Here is a 20288-nt window from a genome sequence, read left to right as displayed (position 1 = left end):
TAGAGGCAGGTGGATTGCCTAAGGTCAGGAGTTCGAGAGCAGCCTGACCAACGTGGTGAAACCTTGTCTCTACTAAAAATACAAAAACTAGCAGGGCGTGGTGGCCAGCGCCCGTAATCCCAGTTAGTCAGGAGGCTGAAGCAGATTTGCTTCAACCTGGGAGGCGGAGGTTGCAGTGAGCCGAGATAACGCCATGGCACTCCAGCTTGGGCAGTAAGAGTGAAACTCTGTCTCAAAAAAAAAAAAAAAAAAAAAAAAAGTTGCTAATAAAAGCTAAATAACAGAATAACAGGCCAGGCACAGTGGCTCATGCATGTAATTCTAGAACTTTGGGAGGCTGAGGCAAGAAGACTGCTTGAGCGTATGAGTTAGAGACCAGCCTGAGCAACAGCTAGAAACCCCATCTCTACAAAAAATACAAAACATTAGCCGGGTGTGGTGGCATACACCTGTGGTCCCAGCTACTCAGGAGGCTGAGACAGGAGGATCACTTGAGCCTAAGAGGCAGAGGTTGCAGTGAGACGAGATCATGCCACTGCACACCAGCCTGGGTAACAAAGTGAGACTCTGTCTCCAAAAAAAAAAAAAAAAATGGCTGAATAAGGCCTGGCGTGTAGCTCATGGCTGTAATCCCAATATTGTGGGAGGCTGAGGCAGGCAGATAACTTAAGCCCAGGAGTTTCAGACCAGCCTGGCAACATGGTGAAATCCCGTCTCTACAAAGAAATACAAAAATCAGCTGGGTATGGTGGTTGACACTTGTAGTCTTAGCTACTCGGGGGGCTGAGGTGGGAAGATTACCGGAGCTGTGGAGAGATTTAGGCTGTAGTGAGCCATGATTGCACCACTGCACTCCAGCGTGGGTGACAGAGCAAGACTCTCTCTGCAGGTGAAAAAAAAAAAAAAGGTCAGGCACAGTGGCTCATGCCTGTAATTCCAGCACTTTGGGAAGCCGAGGAGGACAGATCACGAAGTCAAGAGATCGAGACCATCCTGGCCAACACAGTGAAACCCCGTCTCTACTAAAAACACAAAAATTAGCTAGGAGTGTTGGTGTACGCCTGTAATCCCTGCTACTTGAGAGGCTGAGGCAGGAGAATCACTTGAACCTGAGAAGTGGAGGTTGCAGTGAGCCGAGATCACGCCACTGCACTCCACTCCGGCCTGGGGCCTGGGCAACAGAGTGAGACTCCATTTCAACAAAAAATAAATAAATAAAATAGATACATAATTCATAAAAGGATACATAATACACAATTAACCATGGTTGCTGCTGGGGCACAGTGGCACACAATGGCTCACACCTGTAATCCCAATTAGCTATGCATGGTGGCGCATGCCTGTAATCTCAGCTACTTGGAAGACTGAGGTGGGAGGACCGCTTGAGCCTAGGAGGTCAAGGCTGCAGTGAGCTATGATGGTGCCACTGCACTCCAGACTGGGCAACACTATGAGACTCTCTCTCTAGAAACACACACACACACACAAGCTATGATGGTGTCACTGCACTCCAGACTGGGCAACACTGTGAGACCCTGTCTCTAGAAACACACACACATACATACACACACACACACACAAATGGTTAGCTCTGGGGAATGAGGTGGGGAGAAGAAAGACTTACTTTTCTTTTAAACTCACTTTAAGATAAATAGAAAATTATATTTTAACTTCCCTTCCCAGCACAAATACTAAAGCAACAATTTAACCTCCATTTCCAGTCTGAAATTAAACCATAGGCCTATTCCTATAACTGTCTTATTTTAGTAAAACAGAAGTGGGTGGAAGAAAGATATGTCACTGAAACACATGAAACTGAGAGACTTGAGTCTACTGTAAGAACAGCCAAGGAGGTTGATGCTCAAGTTTCCTTAACTAAAATAATGGTAACAATTCACAGAGATTGTGCAGTTCAACTCAGCTGCAGTGAATGAAAGCTACAAGAAAGTTTACTGAACCAGTTCTCCATTAAATTTTGCTTAGGCAGCCAGGCGCAGTGGCTTATGCCTGTAATGCCAGCACTTTGGGAGGCCAAGGCAGGCAGATCACGAGGTCAAGAGATCGAGACCATCCTGGCCAACACGATGAAATCCCGTCTCCACTAAAAATACAAAAATTAGTTGGGCATGGTGGTGCGTGCCTGTAGTCCCAGCTACTCGGGAGGCTGAGGCAGAAGCATCGCTTGAACCTGGGAGGCAGAGGTTGCAGTGAACTGAGATCGTGCCACTGTACTCCAGCCTAGCAACAGAGATTCCGTCTCAAAACAAAACAAAACAAAACAAAAACTCATCAGTCCTGCCAGGCACGGTGGCTCACACCTGTAATCCCAGCACTTTGGGAGGCCAAAGTGGACAGATCAAGAGGTCAGGAGATCGAGACTATCCTGGCTAACACAGTGAAACCCAGTGGCATGCGCCTGTAGTCCCAGCCACTCTGGAGGCTGAGGCAGGAGAATCGCTTAAGCCCGGGAGGCAGAGGCTGCAGTGAGCCGAGATCACGCCACTGCACTCTAGCCTAGGGGACAGAGCAAGACTCTGTCTCGAACAGAAAAAAAAAAAATTAAAAACGAATCAGTCTAGCCTAGGGGACAGAGCAAGACTCTGTCTCGAACAGAAAAAAAAAAAATTAAAAACGAATCAGTCTAGGGATGGGTGAGGTGACTCTCTCCTGTGATATGAACACTTTGGGAGGCCAGGGCAGGCGGATCACTTGTGGTCAGGAGTTTAAGACCAGCCTGAGCAACATGGTGAAACTGAGTCTCTACAAAAAATATAAAATTTAGCTGGAAGTGGTAGCGTGCACCTCTAATTCCAGCTACTCAAGAGGCTGAGGCACAAAAATCGCTTGAACCCGGGAGGCGGAGGTTGCAGTGAGTTGAGATCATATCACTGTACTCCAGCCTGGGTGACTGAGTGAGACTCCATCTCAAAAAAAAAAAAAAAGAAAAAAAAATATATATATACACACACACATACATACATACATACATATATATATATTTTGCTTAGACTTCAATCTTATTTCCATTTTTAAAGAGTAGCATTAGCATGAAGCATAGTAACTACCTACAAGTACTATGTGACTGGTTAGGAACTTTCAACCTAAATGTGTATCCACTTGTAATTCCACAAAAGAACACTATTTCCAATAAAGATTATGTGGAACACATATATTCTCTCTTACTTCCCAGACTGATATTGCATTGAATCCTGTGCTTTCCTGTTCTTAACTCACCTCTGAAGAAATACTGTTTCTAGGAATACTGACCAAACATCAGCCATCTGACAACAGCCAGAACATGTAAAGAAAAGAATAAAACTGTATGCTCACTAGGTATGTAGTACAGGTGTACCCTGACTTACGATGGTTTAACTTAAGATTTTTTGGCCGGGCGCGGTGGCTCAAGCCTGTAATCCCAGCACTTTGGGAGGCCGAGACGGGCGGATCACAAGGTCAGGAGATCGAGACCATCCTGGCTAACACGGTGAAACCCTGTCTCTACTAAAAATGCAAAAAAATTAGCCGGGCGTGGCGGCGAGCGCTTGTAGTCCCAGCTGCTTGGGAGGCTGAGGCAGGAGAATGGCGTAAACCCGGGAGGCGGAGCTTGCAGTGAGCTGAGATCCAGCCACTGCACTCCAGCCTGGGCGACAGAGCGAGACTCCGCCTCAAAAAAAAAAAAAAAAAAAAAAAAATTTTGACGTTACAATGGTGTACACGTAATATGCATCAGTAGAAACTGCAATGAGTAAACGTACAACCATTCTGTTTTTCACTTTCAGTAATCATTAAGTTACATGCGGTATTTAACATTTTTATTATAAAATCAGCTTTGTGTTAGATAATTTTACCCAACTGCAGACTAATGGATTCTAAGCAAGCTTAAGGTAGGTGAGGCTAATCTATGATGTTTGGTAGGTTAGATGTATTAACTGCATTGTCTTTTTTTTTTTTTTTTTTTTTTTAAGACAAAGTCTCGCTCTTGTCCCCCAGGCTGGAGTGCAATGGTGCAATCTCAGCTTGCTGTAATCTCTGCCTCCCGGGTTCAAATGATTCTCCTGCCTCAGCCTCCTGAGTAGCTGGGATTACAGGCACCTGCCACCACACCTGGCTAATTTTTGTATTTTAGTAGAGATGGGATTTTACCATGTTGGCCAGGCTGGTCTCGAACTTCTGACCTCAGGTGATCTGGCCACCTCAGCCTCCCAAAGGGCTGGGATTACAGGCGTGAGCCACAGCACCCAGTCCTTTTTTTTTTTTTTTTTTTTTTTGAGACAAGGTCTCACTCTGTCATACAGGCTGGAGTGGAGTAGAGTGGCATGATCTTAGCTCACTACAACCTCCACTTCCTGGACTCAAGCAATCCTTCTACCTCACACTCCCAAGTAGTTGGGACTACAGGTGTCCACCAACATGCCCAGCTAATTTTTAAATTTTTTGTAGACATGAAGTCTCACTATATTGCCCAAGCTGGTCTTGAACTCTGGGCTCAAGCGATCCTCCCACCTTGGTCTTGCAAAGTGCTGGGGTTACAGGCATGAGTGACCGCACCAGGTCTTAACTACCATATTTCCAACTTACGATACTTTCAATTTATTATAGGTTTATCAGGGCATAGTCCCATCTGTATTACAAAAACTAAAAAGGTAATGTGATGAGTTAATTACATATTTTATTTGAATATATATTTGACGGTCGTTAGAAGGATCAGCGAGTTCTTGACCACAACTTCAGAACACCATTTATTGAGATCATTTATAATGCAAATTTCACATTATTGAAATAATAAGTAATTTAAATGCTTGAGAAAATGGTATTATTTTTTCTTAGTATTCTTTCTATATTAAAAACTTATTTTGACCAGGCACGGTGGCTCACACCTGTAATCCCAGCACTTTGGGAGACCAAGGCAGGCAGATTGCTTAAGCTCAGGAGTTTGAGACCCCCCTGACCAACATGACAAAATCCCATTTCTACCAAAAATGCAAAAAAAATAGCTAGGCATGGTGGCAAACGACTGTAATTCCAGCTACTCGGGAAGCTGAGGCACAAGAATCACTCGAGCCTGGGAGGTGGAGGTTGCAGTGATCCAAGATCGCACTGCAGCCTCCAGACTGTGCTCCGGCCCAGGCAACAGAACAAGAACCTGTCTCAAAAAAAAAAAGGTGCATTTTTTGTTGCTTAAAAAAATAAAATCTGCTGGGCGCAGTAGCTCACGCCTGTAATCCCAGCACTTTGGGAGGCTGAGGTGTGTAGAATGCCCGAGGTCAGGAATTCGAGACCAGCCTGGCCAACATAGTAAAACCTCATCTCTACTAAAAATACAAAAAATTACCTGGGCACGGTGGCAGGCGCCTGAAATCCCAGCTACTAGGGAGGCTGAAGCAGGAGAATCACTTCAACCCAGGAGGCAGAGGTTACAGTGAGCCGAGATCGCGCCATTGCACTCCAGCCTGGGCAACAAGAGTGAGACTCTGTCTCAAAAAAAAAATTAGATCTACATTTGAGAAGCTTCTTTTATATAACCCCAGTCAACTGTGACTAAGAATACTGAATAATAATGAAGTTTCTTATCTTCCTGCAGTTACTATTCATGATAATGTACAAAGAAAGTTATAGTATTAAAGAAAAGTTTTAACCAGTCCTAGGAGAATTCCAAGATATGTCAAGTTGCTTTTCTACAAGTAGGTTGCAAAAATAAGTTGTGATAGGATTTTGTTTAACACGACCTTTTCTTTACACGAAAGACATGCAAAAATTTTCAAAAAGCTGATAAGGATGAACGTCAGGAAACAGCATTGACAACGCAGTGCTCTTTTTAAAAAATAAATGCAGGCCAGGCGCAGTGGCTCACACCTACAATCCCAGCACTTTGTGAGGCTGAGGCAGGCAGATCACAAGGTCAGGAGATCGAGACCATCCTGGCTAACGCCGAGATCGCGTCACTGCACTCCAGTCTGGGTGACAGAGCGAGACTCAGTCTCTAAATAAATGAATAAATAAATAAATAAATAAATAAATAAATAAATAAATAAATGCATCTTTAATGTCTGTGTTTAATCATGTCATAGCTTTACTTTCTACATATCAGAGAAGGAAGAATGACCCATTTCTCGGGGCAGGGTGGGCATAAAAGCTGGCTGATCCAGATGTCAACTTAACAATTTGGTGCCAGATTCTCATCTTAGGAGACATTTATTCACATTTGCCTAACAATGAGTACAATAATAGCTGCAGTATAAATTCCAAACTGAAACACTACTAAATTATTACTGTTCAACTAGATTAAAATTCATAGGCATTCCTGTTTAATAAACCCAATATAAAAAACTGAATCAGGTTGGGCACAGTGGCTCACACCTGTCATCCCAGCACTTTGGGAACCAAGGTCCAGGAGTTCGAGACCAGTCCAGGCAACATGGCGAAACGTCATCTCTACAAAAAAATACAAAAATTGGCCAGACGTGGTGGCTCACATCTGTAATCCCAGCACTTTGGGAGGCCGAGGCAGGTGGATCACCTGAGGTCACAAGTTTAAGACCAGCCTGACCAACATGGTGAAACCCCGTCTCTAATAAAAATACAAAAATTAGCCAGGCATGGTGGGTGGCACCTGTAATCCCAGCTACCAGGGAGGCTGAGGCAGGAGAATCATTTTAACCTGGGAGGCAGAAGTTGCAGTGAGCTGAGATGGTGCCACTGCACACCAGCCTGGGTAATAGAGTGCAAGACTCCATCTAAAAAAAAAAAAAAAAAAAATTAGCCAGATATGGTGGCACGCACCATGTAGTCCCAGCTACTGGGGAGACAAGAGACGGGAGGATGGCCTGGGCCCCTGAGGTCGAGGCTGCAGTGAGCCCAGATGTCGCCACTGCATTCCAACCTGGGTGATAGATCAAGACCCTGTCTCAAACAAACAAACAAAAACTGAATGAGATGAATAAAGAGATCATTAGTAGGCCAAGTACAGTGGCTCACGCCTGTAATCCCAGCACTTTGGGAGGCTGAGGCAGGTGGATCACGAGGTGAAGAGTTCAAGACCAGCCTGGCCAAGATGGTAAAACCCTGTCTCTACTAAAACTACAAAAATTACCCGGGCGTGGTGGTGGGCACCTGTAATCCCAGCTACTTGGGAGGCAGAGGCAGAGAACTGCTTGAACCCAGACAGAGGTTATTGAGTGGAGATGGCTCCACTGCACTCCAGCCTGTGTGACAGAGCAAGGTTCTGTTTCAAAAAAAAAAAAAAAAAAAAAAAAATCATTAGTTGTATTCTTCCCTCTGTAAAAAGATTTTTCCATTAAATAATAAGTTCCTCTAAAGCATTTAAAATTTATTTGCAGTTCGGTGCAGTGGCTCATTCCTGTAATCCTAGCACTTTGGGAGGTAAAGGTGGGAGGATCACTTGAGACTAGGAGGTGGAAACCAGCCTGGGCAACTAGTAAGACAACCTGTCGCCAAAAAAAAAAAAAAAGAAAAAGAATGAAGCAGAAGAAGGAGAAGATGAGAAGGAGAAGAAGAAGAAAAAAAGAAGCAGGAATCGAAAGCAGCATATAGGATAATATTACAAAGTCTAACTGGCTTTTCTTCAATAGCAAATGTAAGCAAAGAAATCTAAGAACATTGGCAATAAACTGACTATCTAATCTCTCTCCAGAGAATCACAGAATTTCCATGCTAGAGGGAAACAGAGTTGAGACAATGTAGGTCCAGAGAGGTAACTTACCCAAGGTCCCACAGACACCAGCAATACTAGAACTTCACTAGAATATGTATAATACACACACACAAACACACAAATTTATATAAATTGTAAGAGCACATTTTGTTTCATAGTTCAGAACTAGTTCCCTTCATAAAATCCTGATGACATCACCTTAAAGCTGTCATTGTCTCCTTATCCAAATTAATTTCAAAATAATAACATCAAAAGATACAGATGATCTGGTTCAAAAAAAGATGAAAAAACATTCCAACAGAGAACTCTGAAAAACCCTGCAGCTAAGATTTAAATCATTTATTTGCTACAAACCACAAATCCCTTCTCCCTTTCTTTTTGTTTTCCCCAACCATCTCTAAAAAGGGAAAAAAAAAAAAAAAAAAGGGCCGGGTGTAGTGGCTCACGCCTGTAATCCCAGCACTTTGGGAGGCCAAGGAGGTTGGATCACAAGGCCAGGAGTTTGAGACGAGTCTGGCCAACATGGTGAAATCTCATCGCTACTAAAAATAGAAAAAATTAGCTGGGTGTGGTGGTGTGGTAATCGTAGCTATCGGAGGCTGAGGCAGGAGAATCCCATGAAACCAGGAGGTGGGGGATGAAGTGAGCTGGGATCACGCTCCAGCCTGGGCAACACTGCGAGACTGAGCAGAAAAAAATAAAAAAAGGAAAAAAACAAAACAGCCAGGTGGCTCATGCCTATAATCCCAGCACTTTGGGAGGCCAAGGCAGGTGGATCACCTGAGGTCAGGAGTTTGAGACCAGCCTGGCCAACATGGTGAAACCTCATATCTACTAAAAATACAAAAATTAGTTGGGGATCATGGTGCGTGCCTGTAGTTCCGGCTACTCAGCAGGCTGAGGCACCAGAATCACTTGAATCCGGGAGGCAGAGGTTGCAGTGAGCGAACATTGCTGCACCCCAGCCAGGGCGACAGAGTGAGATTCTGCCAAAAAAAAAAAAAAGAAAACAAAAAATAAAACTGGTTATTTTTCAATAACTGCAATTCAGTTTACAGTGTGTTGGCTCTGGCTTTTCTTGGACCTATAAAAAAAAAAAAAGGGCAGCATGTACAAAAAAGGCTCTACATTTAAGAACCTATCCTAATAGAAAAATTTTAGTTTCATTTTTGCCTTCCTGCCACATATAATTCCTCACTCTGCAGATACTAAAGCAAACATGAAGTGCCCACAATAGTCATACCTAAGGTATCTTTTATTATTGCAAATTAAAAGTAAAACTGAGGCTGGGCCAGGTGGCTCACACCTGTAATCTCAGCGCTTTTGGGAGGTCGAGGCGGGTGGATAACTTGAGGTCAGAAGTTCGAGACCAGCCTGACCAACATGGTGAAATCTCAATTCTATTAAAAAAATGTAAAATTTGACAGGCGTGGCGGTGTATGCCTGTAATCCCAGCTACCTGGGAGGCTGAGGCAGGAGAACCGCTTGAACCTGGGAGGCAGAGGTGGCAGTGAGCCAGGACTGTGCCATTGCACTCCAGCCCGGACAACAAGAGTGAAACTCCATCTCAAAAAAAAATAAATAGGCCAGCGCGGTGGCTCATGCCTGTACTCCCAGCACTTTGGGAAGCCAAGGCGGGCAGATCACCTGAGGTCAGGAGTTTGAGACCAGCCTGCCCAACATGGCAAAACCCTGTCTCTACTAAAAATAAAAAAATTAGTTGGGCATTGTGGCGGGCGCCTGTAATCCCAGCTACTTGGGAGGCTGAGCCAGGAGAATCACTTGAACCTGGGAGGCGGAGGTTGCAGTGAGCTGAGATTGCACCATTGCACTCCAGCCTGGACAAGAAGAATGAAACTCTGTCTCAGGGAAAATAAATAAATAAATAAATAAACAAACAAACAAATAATAAATAAATAAATAAACTGAGAATGCTTCCCCAGTTTTCGCTTTGAAATGTATTCTCCACTTGATCAGAAAGTCATACCAGCAAACACCACAGCGGTTACTATATTTGATTAAGTTTGGGCCAGGATTTTATATGTATATTGCCAACCTTCACTTCCATTTATGGAAGTGTTGTTAGATATAATTTCTGTCTTAGCACCAAAGTAAAGCCTAAGATCAACTTAATTACCCACTTACATGGAATTGGATTTCCTTTTTTGTTTTGACCAGAAATTCCTGGGATCAAGGACAAAAATGATATATAAATTCATTATATTTCCACCTGACTACAACTGTTAGATAAGAGGCATATTAAAAGAGTATCATAAAATCAGTTTGAGGATACATGATTATGGAATAAGTATGTTACTTACTTAGAGCTGTAACTCACATGCCTAATAAATAATTATTTAATCTTTACTAAATACCCAATAAAATCATTATTTTAAGAGAAACAGGCCGGGCATGGTGGTTCACGCCTATAATTCCAGCACTTTGGGAGGCTGAGGTTGGCGGATCACGAGGTCAGGAGATCAAGACCACCCTAACATGGTGAAACCCTGTCTCTACTAAAAAATACAAAAAAATTAGCCGGACATGGTGGCGGGCACCTGTAATCCCAGCTTCTTGGGAGGCTGAGGCAGGTGAATGGTGTGAACCCGGGAACCAGAGCTTGCAGTGAGCTGAGACTGCGCCACAGCACTCCAGCCTGGGCGACAGAGCAAGACTTCATCTCAAAAAAAAAAAAAAAAAAAAAAAAAGAAACAATCTTCAAAAGCTAATGCAAATTTGGTTTGGATTTATCATATTAAATACATAACTTTGTTTTTTATAAAAGTTATACAACTAAGGCAAGACAAATTGAGCACAAATACTATTGCACAGTTCAACATCACCACCTATTGTTAGTTGCTGTTAAGTAAAAATGTTTTATATATCTAATGGATCCAACTACATTAAGACATAAAACTGTAAAACCACAGCTGGATGCCTTGGCTTTTCTGAGTCAATATTTGGATGAGAGGGGTCTGATCTAAGAATTCGCTTAGTCTCACTAAGTCTGGAAGATCAAGTAGGAAAACAGTGTAAAGACAACTATGCACAAGTAGCTAAATTTGGTCACTTCAAGGGCATTCTTTCTACTCCCTCCCTCCTTTGGATTTTCCTGGTGTCATGGAATATTTTATTCTGAACATCTAAAAATACCTTTCCAAAAACCACAGTACTAGTTAGATTACCGAAACTTTTTTTTTTTTTTGAGACGGAGTCTCGCTCTGTCGCCCAAGCTGGAGTGCAGCGGCGCGATCTCGGCTCACTGTAAGCGCCGCCTCCCGGGTTCACACCATTCACCTGCCTCAGCCTCCCAAGTAGCTGGGACTACAGGCACCCGCCACTATGCCCGGCTAATTTTTTTTTTTTTTTTTTTTTTTTTTGTATTTTTAGTAGAGATGGGGTTTCACCGTGTTAGCCAGGATGGTCTCGAACTCCTGACCTCGTGATCAGCCCACCTCAGCCTCCCAAAGTGTTGAGATTACAGAATTTTTGCTTTTTTATTTTTTAAGACGGAATCTCACTCTGTCACCCAGGCTTAAGTGCAGTGTCACAATCTCAGCTCACTGCAACTTTCACCTCCCCGGTTCAAGCGATTCTCCCACCTCAGCCTTCTGAGTAGCTGAAATTACAGGCGTCCGCCACTACACATGTCTAATTTTTGTAATTTTAGTAGAGACGGGGTTTCACCATGTTGGCCAGGCTGGTCTTGAACTCCTGACCTCAAGTGATCCGCCCATCTTGGCCTCTCAAAGTGCTGGGATTACAAGCCCGAGCCACAGTGCCCAGCCAGATACTGCACCCAGCCAGATACTGAATTTTTTAATTCAGTTTCCCGTATGTTACCAGTTGAGAAACAGTAACCTAAGGAGCAGGAATGAGATCCTTGGCCTATAAGCAAGCACTTATAAATTTACAAGAAAAATGAGATAAAGATTTGAAAACAGACAATTCTGGGAATGAAAAGAGATAGATTTTTTTTAAAATTAGGATTAAAAAGCATCATCAACACTAACAGTTAAAACTGACAAATGACCTGAACAATAAGAAGACTTTAAAAGTGTGACCACTTGTAGGCCAGGCGTGGTGGCTCACACCTGTAATCCCAGCACTTTGGGAGGCCAAGGTGGGCGGATTGCTTGAGGTCAGAACTTCTAGACCAGCCTGGCCAATATGGCAAAACCCTATCTCTACTAAAAACACAAAAATTAGCCAGGCGTGGTGGCACGCCCCTGTAATCCCAGCTATTCAGGAGGCTGAGGCAGAAGAATCGCCTGAACCTGGGAGGTGGAGACTGCAGTGAGCCAAGATCATGCCACTACACTCCAGCCTGGGCAACACAGTGAGACTCTGTCTCAAAAATAAATAAATAAAAGGTAAAAGGACCCATGATTATGCAATAAAGAAACATCAATAACACTGTTCAAAAAGGACAGATTGAATGGGTCCAAAATGCCCAGGCCTTTGATATATATTTTCTATAAGTTAGATAATTGCTTTCAAATCAATTGCTAGAGTGTAAAAAACAAAATTTCTTAGTTTTACCAGTACTCAACCCCATTGCAAGGGTTTTCAAAAGAAACAAATTACTGTCACCCACTGGAAAAATATATACCATTTTCACACGTACCAATTTGGAAATATGGCTATTTTCTATGCACAATGTTCTTTAAATTAGACGATAAAAGTTTTAATGGATAAAAACGTCTTTATTTCAGCGTTAACAGTGTATTCTGAGACTGAGCCTACAAACTTAAATATTATAGTGGCTGTTTCAGAAAAAATGGCCAGGGAAATATGATCCTCTGCTTTTATTCAAAAATCACAGATTCATAGGATTCCAGAAAAAAGTACCTTAGTGATTGATTCTAATTCCCTTGCTTTACAGAAGAGGGAAATCACCAAGCTAGAAAAGTAAAAAGAATGACCAGGCCGGGTGTCGTGGCTCACCTCTGTAATCCCAGCACTTTGGGAGGCTGAGATGGGTGTATCACCTGAGGTCAGTAGTTCAAGACCAGCCTGACCAATATGGCAAAACCCCATCCCTACTAAAAATACAAAAATTAGCTAAGCATTGTGGTGGGTGCCTGTAATCCCAGCTACTCGGGAGGCTGAGGCAGGAGAATCCCTTGAACCCAGGGGTTGCAGTGAGCCAAGACTGCACTATTGCACTCCAGTCTGGGAGACAAAAGTGAAACTCCGTCTCAAAAAAAAAAAAAGAAAAGAAAAAGAAATGACCAAGGTTACGGTTAGTTGCTGGCAAAAAATTAAGATTAATATCCAGGTCTTGCCAGGCGTGGTGGCTCACACCTGTAATCTCAGCACTTTGGGAGGCCGAGGCGGGCGGATCATGAGGTCAGGAGATTGAGACTATCCTGGCTAACACGGTGAAACCCGTCTCTACCAAAAATATAAAAAAAATTAGCCGGGCATGGTGGTGGGCGCCTGTAGTCCCAGCTACTCGGGAGGCTGAGGCAGGAGAATGCCGTGAACCCAGGAGGCAGAGCTTGCGGTGTTGCAGTGAGCTGAGATCGCACCACTGCACTCCAGCCTGAGCGACAGAGCAAGACTCCGGCTCAAAAAAAAAAAAAAAAAAAAAATCCAGGTCTCTTCACTCACAATGTAGTATGCTCTTTTTGTCATGCCACATTTTAAGATTTTTGTTATTTTGTTTTTTGTTTGTTTGAGACAGAGTCTTACTCTGTCACCCAGGCTGGAGTGCAGTGGCATGATCTTGACTCACTGCAACCTCTGCTTCCCAGGTTCAAGCGATTCTCATGCCTCAGCCGCTGGAGTAGCTGGGACTACAGGTGCACGCCACCATGTCCAGGTAATTTTTGTATTTTTAGCAGAGACAGGGTTTCACCATGTTGGCTAGGCTGGTCTCAAACTCCTGAGCTCAGGTGATCCGCCCGCTTTGGCCTCCCAAAGTGCTGTGATTACAGGCGTGAGCCACCATGCCCAGCCAGATTTTTGTTACTTTGGATAAAATGAAGCAAGTAGGCAAACAACTATTACATGCTAGGGTTACAGGTTGCATGTAATATTACAGATTTATAAGAAAGGCAGTGAGGTGTAATGAAAAACCATAATGAACATGGATTCAAAATATCCAAATTGGAGCATATCACTTTCTAACTTACGGGTTCTTATCTCCAGGCACTGTTTAAACTGTAAAATGGTATCTGAATGTCAGTTAATGTTACCACTATGATTACTTTTTAACATTAAGCTTTTTAATAAACCCATTAAGATAGAATTTTCCTCCAACAGTACTACATCCTCATAATGAAGCCACTAAGAGTACGACAAAGTGGAGAGGCTTAACTGAAAGAAACCTAAGCTTGGACTCAAGTGCTAGCCTAGATATTTAAACACTAATCTCACTAAGTGTTAAGATAATGTCAATTATGGCACTTAAAATGAAGGTGGCCAGGTGTGGTAATCACACCTGTAATCACAACACTTTGGGAGGCCGGGGAGAGGATCGCTTGAGCCCAGGAGTAGCAAATACAAAATAAAATATAATGGATGAACTTGAGAAAAGCTCTTTTCGGCCGGGCGCGGTGGCTCAAGCCTGTAATCCCCGCACTTTGGGAGGCCGAGACGGGTGGATCACGAGGTCAGCAGATCGAGATCATCCTGGCTAACACGGCGAAACCCCGTCTCTACTAAAAATACAAAAAATTAGCCGGGCCAGGTGGCGGGCGCCTGTGGTCCCAGCTACTCAGGAGGCTGAGGCGGGAGAATGGCGTGAACCCGGGAGGCGGAGGTTGCAGTGAGCTGAGATCCGGCCACTGCACTCCAGCCTGGGCGACAGAACAAGACTCCGTCTAAAAAAAAAAAAAAAAAAAAAAAAAAGAAGAAAAGCTCTTTTCTACAAATTTTATAGACTTCTTGCTAGTTATGCTAAAAACAAAGCAGGATGACAGTGGAGTCAAAAAAAAAATGCAGATTGGAATCCTGGCTCCCCCACTTACTAGTTGTGCAATTTGAACACCTTACTTATTAACCTCTCAGGCCTCCAGTTTCCTCAAGTGTAAAACAGAATAGTAAAACTAGAGGTAACTAGCCGGGCGCAGTGGCTCACGCCTGTAATCCCAACACTTTGGGAGGCCAAGGTGGCTGGATCACCTGAGGTCAGGAGTTCGAGACCAGCCTGGCCAACATGGTGAAACCCCATCTCTACTAAAAATACAAAAATTAGCCAGGCGTGGTGGTAGGCGCCTGTAATCCCAGCTACTCGTGAAGCTGAGGCAGTAGAATCGCTTGAACCTGGGAGGTGGAGGTTGCAGCGAGCTGAGATCGCACCACTGCACTCCAGCCTGGAGACAAGAGCGAGACTTCATCTCAAAAAAAAAAAAGAAAAAAGAAAACAAAACAAAAACTAGAGATAACCGAGGTAAAACATCTGGCTCAGTGTCCGGCATGCAGGAAGTGTTCAATAACCATCATTAAATTTGAAAGAAAATTACTAAAATTTGCTACAAAGTTTACTATAAATAATATAACAAAAAATATCTGAATGGTAAGTTTTAATTAAGTGACTAACACAATTCAGCACATACTACATTAACCTACAAGGGTTATTACTATATACATTTAATGCCCAGGTGACACAGCAAGGAAAACATGAATTTTCACATCTCTCGATCTCTTAAGTAGAGACTCTTTATTCAGTAGTCATCTACTTTGGCTATTCTACAAGATGCTACACATCTGGCTAACAGGTACTCTCCCTTGTTGTTGTTTTTTTTTGGAGATGGAGTCTCTTGCTGTGTCGCCCAGGCTGGAGTAAAATGGCACAATCTCGGCTCACTACAATCTCCACCTCCTGGGTTCAAGCAATTCGCCTCCTGCCTCAGCCTCCTAAGTAGCTGGGATTACAGGCTCCCACTACCACGCCCACCTAATTTTTGTATTTTCAGCAGAGACCAGGTTTCACCAGGTTGGTAAGGCCGGTCTCGAACTCCTGACCTTGTGATCCACCCACCTCGGCCTCCCAAAGTGTTGGGATTACAGGCATGAGCCACCTCACCTGGTCCCTTGGTTTTAACTTAAACTTCTTTCTTTATATATATAGCTCTAACCCAGAGTGGGAGATTTAAGGTGTGTGGCCTCCAGTTACAACATATAAAAGCACACCTATAAAAGGATTTCAATGAACCAACTATCTAAAAATCATAGAGCTTCAATTATTTTCTCCAAGAAAAATACATCTTATACAGCCATAATTTGAGATTAGCTATTATGTGATATAAAGATTTCATGCATCCACAAATATTCTCAGTGAGAGATCTGCTATCTGCTTACAGTTGTAAAATTATCAGTTCTTTAAGAAGCAGACTGTAATCTTGAGGATTTAAAATATCATTTGATGTAAATGTTTAGATCTGCTTTATTTACGTATCTTTTATTGACTGAAAGTAAATATTTAAAATATTTTCAACATATAAGCAATAAGTTTATTTACTACTTCCTAAGAAGCCAATTACTAATTGTCTCAGTCCTTGTAAATTAGGTCAATAAAGAGGTAAATGGTTTTAAGAAATACTCAATGAACTTCATTAACACTATCATTTGTAGCCATTCTCATCTGTACTCTGGCGTGGAACACGTCACATCATACGAAGTGAATAGCTTTTAGTTTATAAACAAACATTTAATCATGAAACCGTCCAAGAAGGATTCCCCCCCTTATTCTTTTTTTTTACCTTCTCAGATCATATTTAGAAAGCTTTAGTTGCCAGCTACATCAGCTACAAGTTAAAAAGAAACCTCTTAATAAAGCAACAAATTTTCTTAGCACTTTATTACACAGTATGCCACCCCTACAGAGACCGTAAATTAAAATATGAGAATTATAAAAACACAAAATAGCAATGTAATTTTAAAGCACACACAAGAGAATACTTTCCAACAATTATTCAACCTAAAATGAATAGCAAACTGATAAAGAGCTAATTCCACAGGCAAAAGACTGTCCCCGACTCAAATCTTCAGTATCTGGAACTGCCTTTCAAGATTCCTGTTAACTGCTGAATATCTATTCAGTAATTTTAGTGACATTCTGGATTTTTACAGTACTACTGAATACGAAACCACCGTAAATTAACTTTAGTTGGACTCTGTACATGAGGGTCATCCAATGTTCTATTAAAAATCAAATAATATATTCCATAATATCTTCTTCTAGTGATCAAGTTAAATACTAAAACTCTAAGAAGGCCAATTATTTGATTTTCTCCACTCTTCGAGTACAACAGTAACACTGTAGCTCTGAACTTAAACTCACCCCAAACACTTCCTATCTTGATCTTCGTGGATCAATTCAAATTATTTTCCAGTTCGCATAATAAGATATCAAATAATAGATTAAACTGACAACCCTTAAAAGTTTTCACTCCCTGCACCTACTTGTCCAGTTTCTTAAACTTTTGTCTCGCCGTCTTACAATTTCATCTCTCAAATGGAGATGAAGAAAAACACCGAGTGAGATTGTCCACTGAGCTGTGAGTGATCCCAGGTCAGCCTGGTTCTCTGCCAGAAACGACCAGGTGACATTTACTTTTCCTGTAGAAGTTTCTTTCTCTTGACCCTCAAGGAACCTTCCAGTATATTGTTACACTATTATAATTCATCAGTAGTTACAATACTTCACTTCCCAAAGGAATCTCTTTCCTGCACGAGGACTACTCTCTAAAGACGCTTTCAAGACCTTCCACTCCTCAATTCCAGGACAGTAAACCTCCCTCGCTAGAGGAGAAAAAGTTTCTAAAAGACAGACCGGAATGGATTTGCTGAACTTTCGTTCCAATCTCAAAGCATGTAGACATCCAAGGGTTCCCAGAAACAATGAGCTACAGAAGTACAGACCACACGGGGAAGAAGAGGAAGTATCAGAACAATACCCAAACCAAACACAGCACCGAAAACCAGTGGTCGCCTCTATCATCCCAGACTACCGCCCCCACTTCCCTAGTTTCACCAAGGTCTCAAACTCGGAGAAATGGCATCCATCCCCTAATTTCCTCCCTCAATAGACAACAAACGCGTCACGAAGAAAGTGGCAGAGAGAAAAGCAGCAGGCTCTGGTGGACCGGAGCCGTGATGGCTGGGTGGAAGGAGGCAAGCCAAGGGTTGTGTAAAGAATGGAAAGCTGAGCGATCCTGGGGGAGGGGGGAATTAGGGCGCCCGAGCTAATCCCCTGCCGGGGCCCGCCGGTGGGAAGAGACCGGGGGCGAATCGGCAAGGGGACTGGGGGCAGCCGGCTGCGCTGGGCTTTCGGGTCGCAAGAAAGGGGAGCGGAGTCTGGCAGCCTCGCCAGTGGGTGGGTGACGGCGACCGCCAGGGAGGAGGCTCCTTGCGGAGCGGACGTTTTGGGATGAGAGAGCGCGACCTGTCCTCAAGCCGCCTGAGCCCCCCAAGCTCACACCTCAAACCTGCTCTTGGTCACTCCGTTCACGTCCCTCCTCATGGGGCCGGCGGGTGCGGCCCGGGCCGGGCTCTGCGGCGAGCGGAGTGCACAGACCTGGGGCCCAGGACAGGCCCGGGAGTTCCGGGACGGGGACTAGGCGCCGAAGGGATGAGGCCGGAGCCGTGGGACGGGAACGAGAGACCTCTCGGCTCCGGCTGGGCCTCCACCACCTCCTGTGGCGACAGCGGCCGCAACGACTGCACGTCGCTAGCTTGGCTCTCTCCTCAGCCTCAACTTCAACCCAAAACAAAAACACTCCCCACCTGCCAGCAACGCCGCTGCTCATTGGACAGAGCCGCCCGGGCCTCGGAGCGCCGGGGAGGGGGAGGGGTGGGAGGAGGAGGAGCGCGGCGGCGGCGCGAGACCACCCCTCCCCCACACGGGACCGGCCCTGACGGTGCGCCCAGGAGCAGCCGGAGCGCGGCGGCGGCACGACCCCCTGCGCCTCCGAGACAGGCTAGCCCATCGGGAGAAGGCGAGGCAGGGAAGTGCCTGTGCGTGTGGAAAAGGGGTCTGTGGGGTGGGTGCGAGTGCGCGCGTGCTCGCGGACCGGCGAGGGAGAGTAGAGCAGGACCGCACTCTGCGCCGGGGCCCCTCTTCTGCCCCTTGTACCCCTCTCCTCCCTCCGCGGGCCAACAGGCACGCACCCACCTGCACAGAACCTCAGCCTCTGCCCGCGCCCCCAACTCCTCGTTACTTGTTCCCCAGAAGCCTGTAAGGCACACACACCCTTCCCGGCCACCCAGCTCCCTTCCCCTGTCACTCACTGTCGCCTTGAACCCAAAGTGCAGCAGGCGGTCCCTGCTCGGAGCCATTTTCCTCCTCTTTCTGGATGTGTCTAGATTGGGGCAGTGCCGCTGCCGCCGCCGCCGCCTCCGCGATTGCCGCCGCCGCCGCCGCCTCCCCCACCCGAGTGTATTACATTACGGGGTGCTGCAGGGAGGCCTGGGGGGCCGGTGCCGGACGCTTGTCTCCCTGTGCATGGCTCGGGAGGGCGAGGGCTGGTTGCGCTGAGCGGCAGGCCGAGTGCCCGTCCTGGTCCGGGGATGGCTGCGGAGCTGCACCTGGGGCCGGGGGTCGGGGGTGCAGGGCCGGAGCCGGGCAACCCTTCTTTTGGCCGGGGGTGGGGCGGGCGAGACCGAAGGGCCTTTGGTTTTCCCTGCTCGGCTGCCGCCGACGCCCAATGGGCTGCAGAGCCTGCCTGTCCGCCAGTTAGGGCGCTGTTTGGTGAGGGCCTCGGCCTGACGTCATTTTGGCGGGAGAAACAAGCGTGTGTGAGCGAGTAGGCGGGGGCGTTTTCCCGATGGAAAGAAACACTTCATCATACTCCTGGGCTCGTATAGAAGCTGATCTGTGTCATCATATTATATTATTTTAACAAGTCTGGCCTTCACAGTCTCAGAATTTATGACCAAATTTCCACGAAGGAATAACCCAGGATTTTGTAGTTGTGTTGCCCCTTCTATGAGCAACAAACTACAAAATCATGTCCTAAGCGTGAACTATTAGAAACTGTATAATAAATTCCAGCAGTCCTGGTAGGAGCAGCAGCACTGCTAATTGTATGCTTCCAAAGCAGTTATGAGTTGGTCTTCCTCACACCCCTTTTAATTAGTGGTTTTAGCGACCGACTTGTTATGCATCTAAGAAATTAACAAGAGCAACAAGTGCTGCAGATCTTTAAGAATAGGTATATTTTAGCTGGAGGGCATATTACCAAACTCTTAAAGCACTGTACAAACTTTTTTTTTTTTTTTTTTTGAGACAGAGGCTCAACTCTGTCGCTTAGGCTGGAGTGCAGTGGCACTATCTCGGCTCACTGCAGCCCCCGCATCCCAGGTTCAAGTCTCCCAAGTAGCTGGGATTACAAGTGCGCCGCACCGCGCCTGGCTAAGTAGAGACGAGGTTTCGCCATGTTGGCCAGGCTGGTCAGTAACACCTGACTACAAGTGATCCTCCCACCTCGGCCTCCCAGAATGCTGGGATCTTTTTTCTTTTGTAGAGACAGGGTCTCCCTATGTTGCCCAGACTCGTCTGCAATTCCTGGGCCCAGGTGATCCTCCAGCCTCCTCCCAAAGTCCTGAGATCACAGACCTCATGTGAGCCACCACGACCGCCCCCCTCCCCTTTTTTTATTAATCC

At 45.0% G+C, this 20288-nt stretch overlaps 1 protein-coding gene across 4 annotated transcripts in view; it reads right to left on the bottom strand.

The window, feature by feature from the left end:
* Window positions 1–19254, bottom strand: part of FBXL20 (F-box and leucine rich repeat protein 20) — a 149416-nt gene extending 130162 nt beyond the window's left edge. Inside the window, exon 1 of one of the 4 annotated variants that reach the window (XM_010379315.2) lies at window positions 18914–19254. In XM_010379315.2, coding sequence (XP_010377617.1) covers window positions 18914–18961 — 48 coding nt within the window. In that variant the 5' untranslated portion in view covers window positions 18962–19254. Of the gene's footprint in view, window positions 1–18104; window positions 18408–18913 lie in introns of those variants that run through there. The other 3 variants (XM_010379317.2, XM_010379316.2, XM_010379318.2) reach the window with 3 other exon arrangements.
* Between the last annotated feature and the right edge of the window lie 1034 nt (window positions 19255–20288).

The sequence above is a fragment of the Rhinopithecus roxellana genome, chromosome 19 (assembly GCF_007565055.1).
Source record: "Rhinopithecus roxellana isolate Shanxi Qingling chromosome 19, ASM756505v1, whole genome shotgun sequence".
Lineage (NCBI taxonomy): Eukaryota > Metazoa > Chordata > Mammalia > Primates > Cercopithecidae > Rhinopithecus > Rhinopithecus roxellana.
Note: the sequence above shows the minus strand (reverse complement) of the source record. Positions and strands in the feature narration are given on the sequence as shown.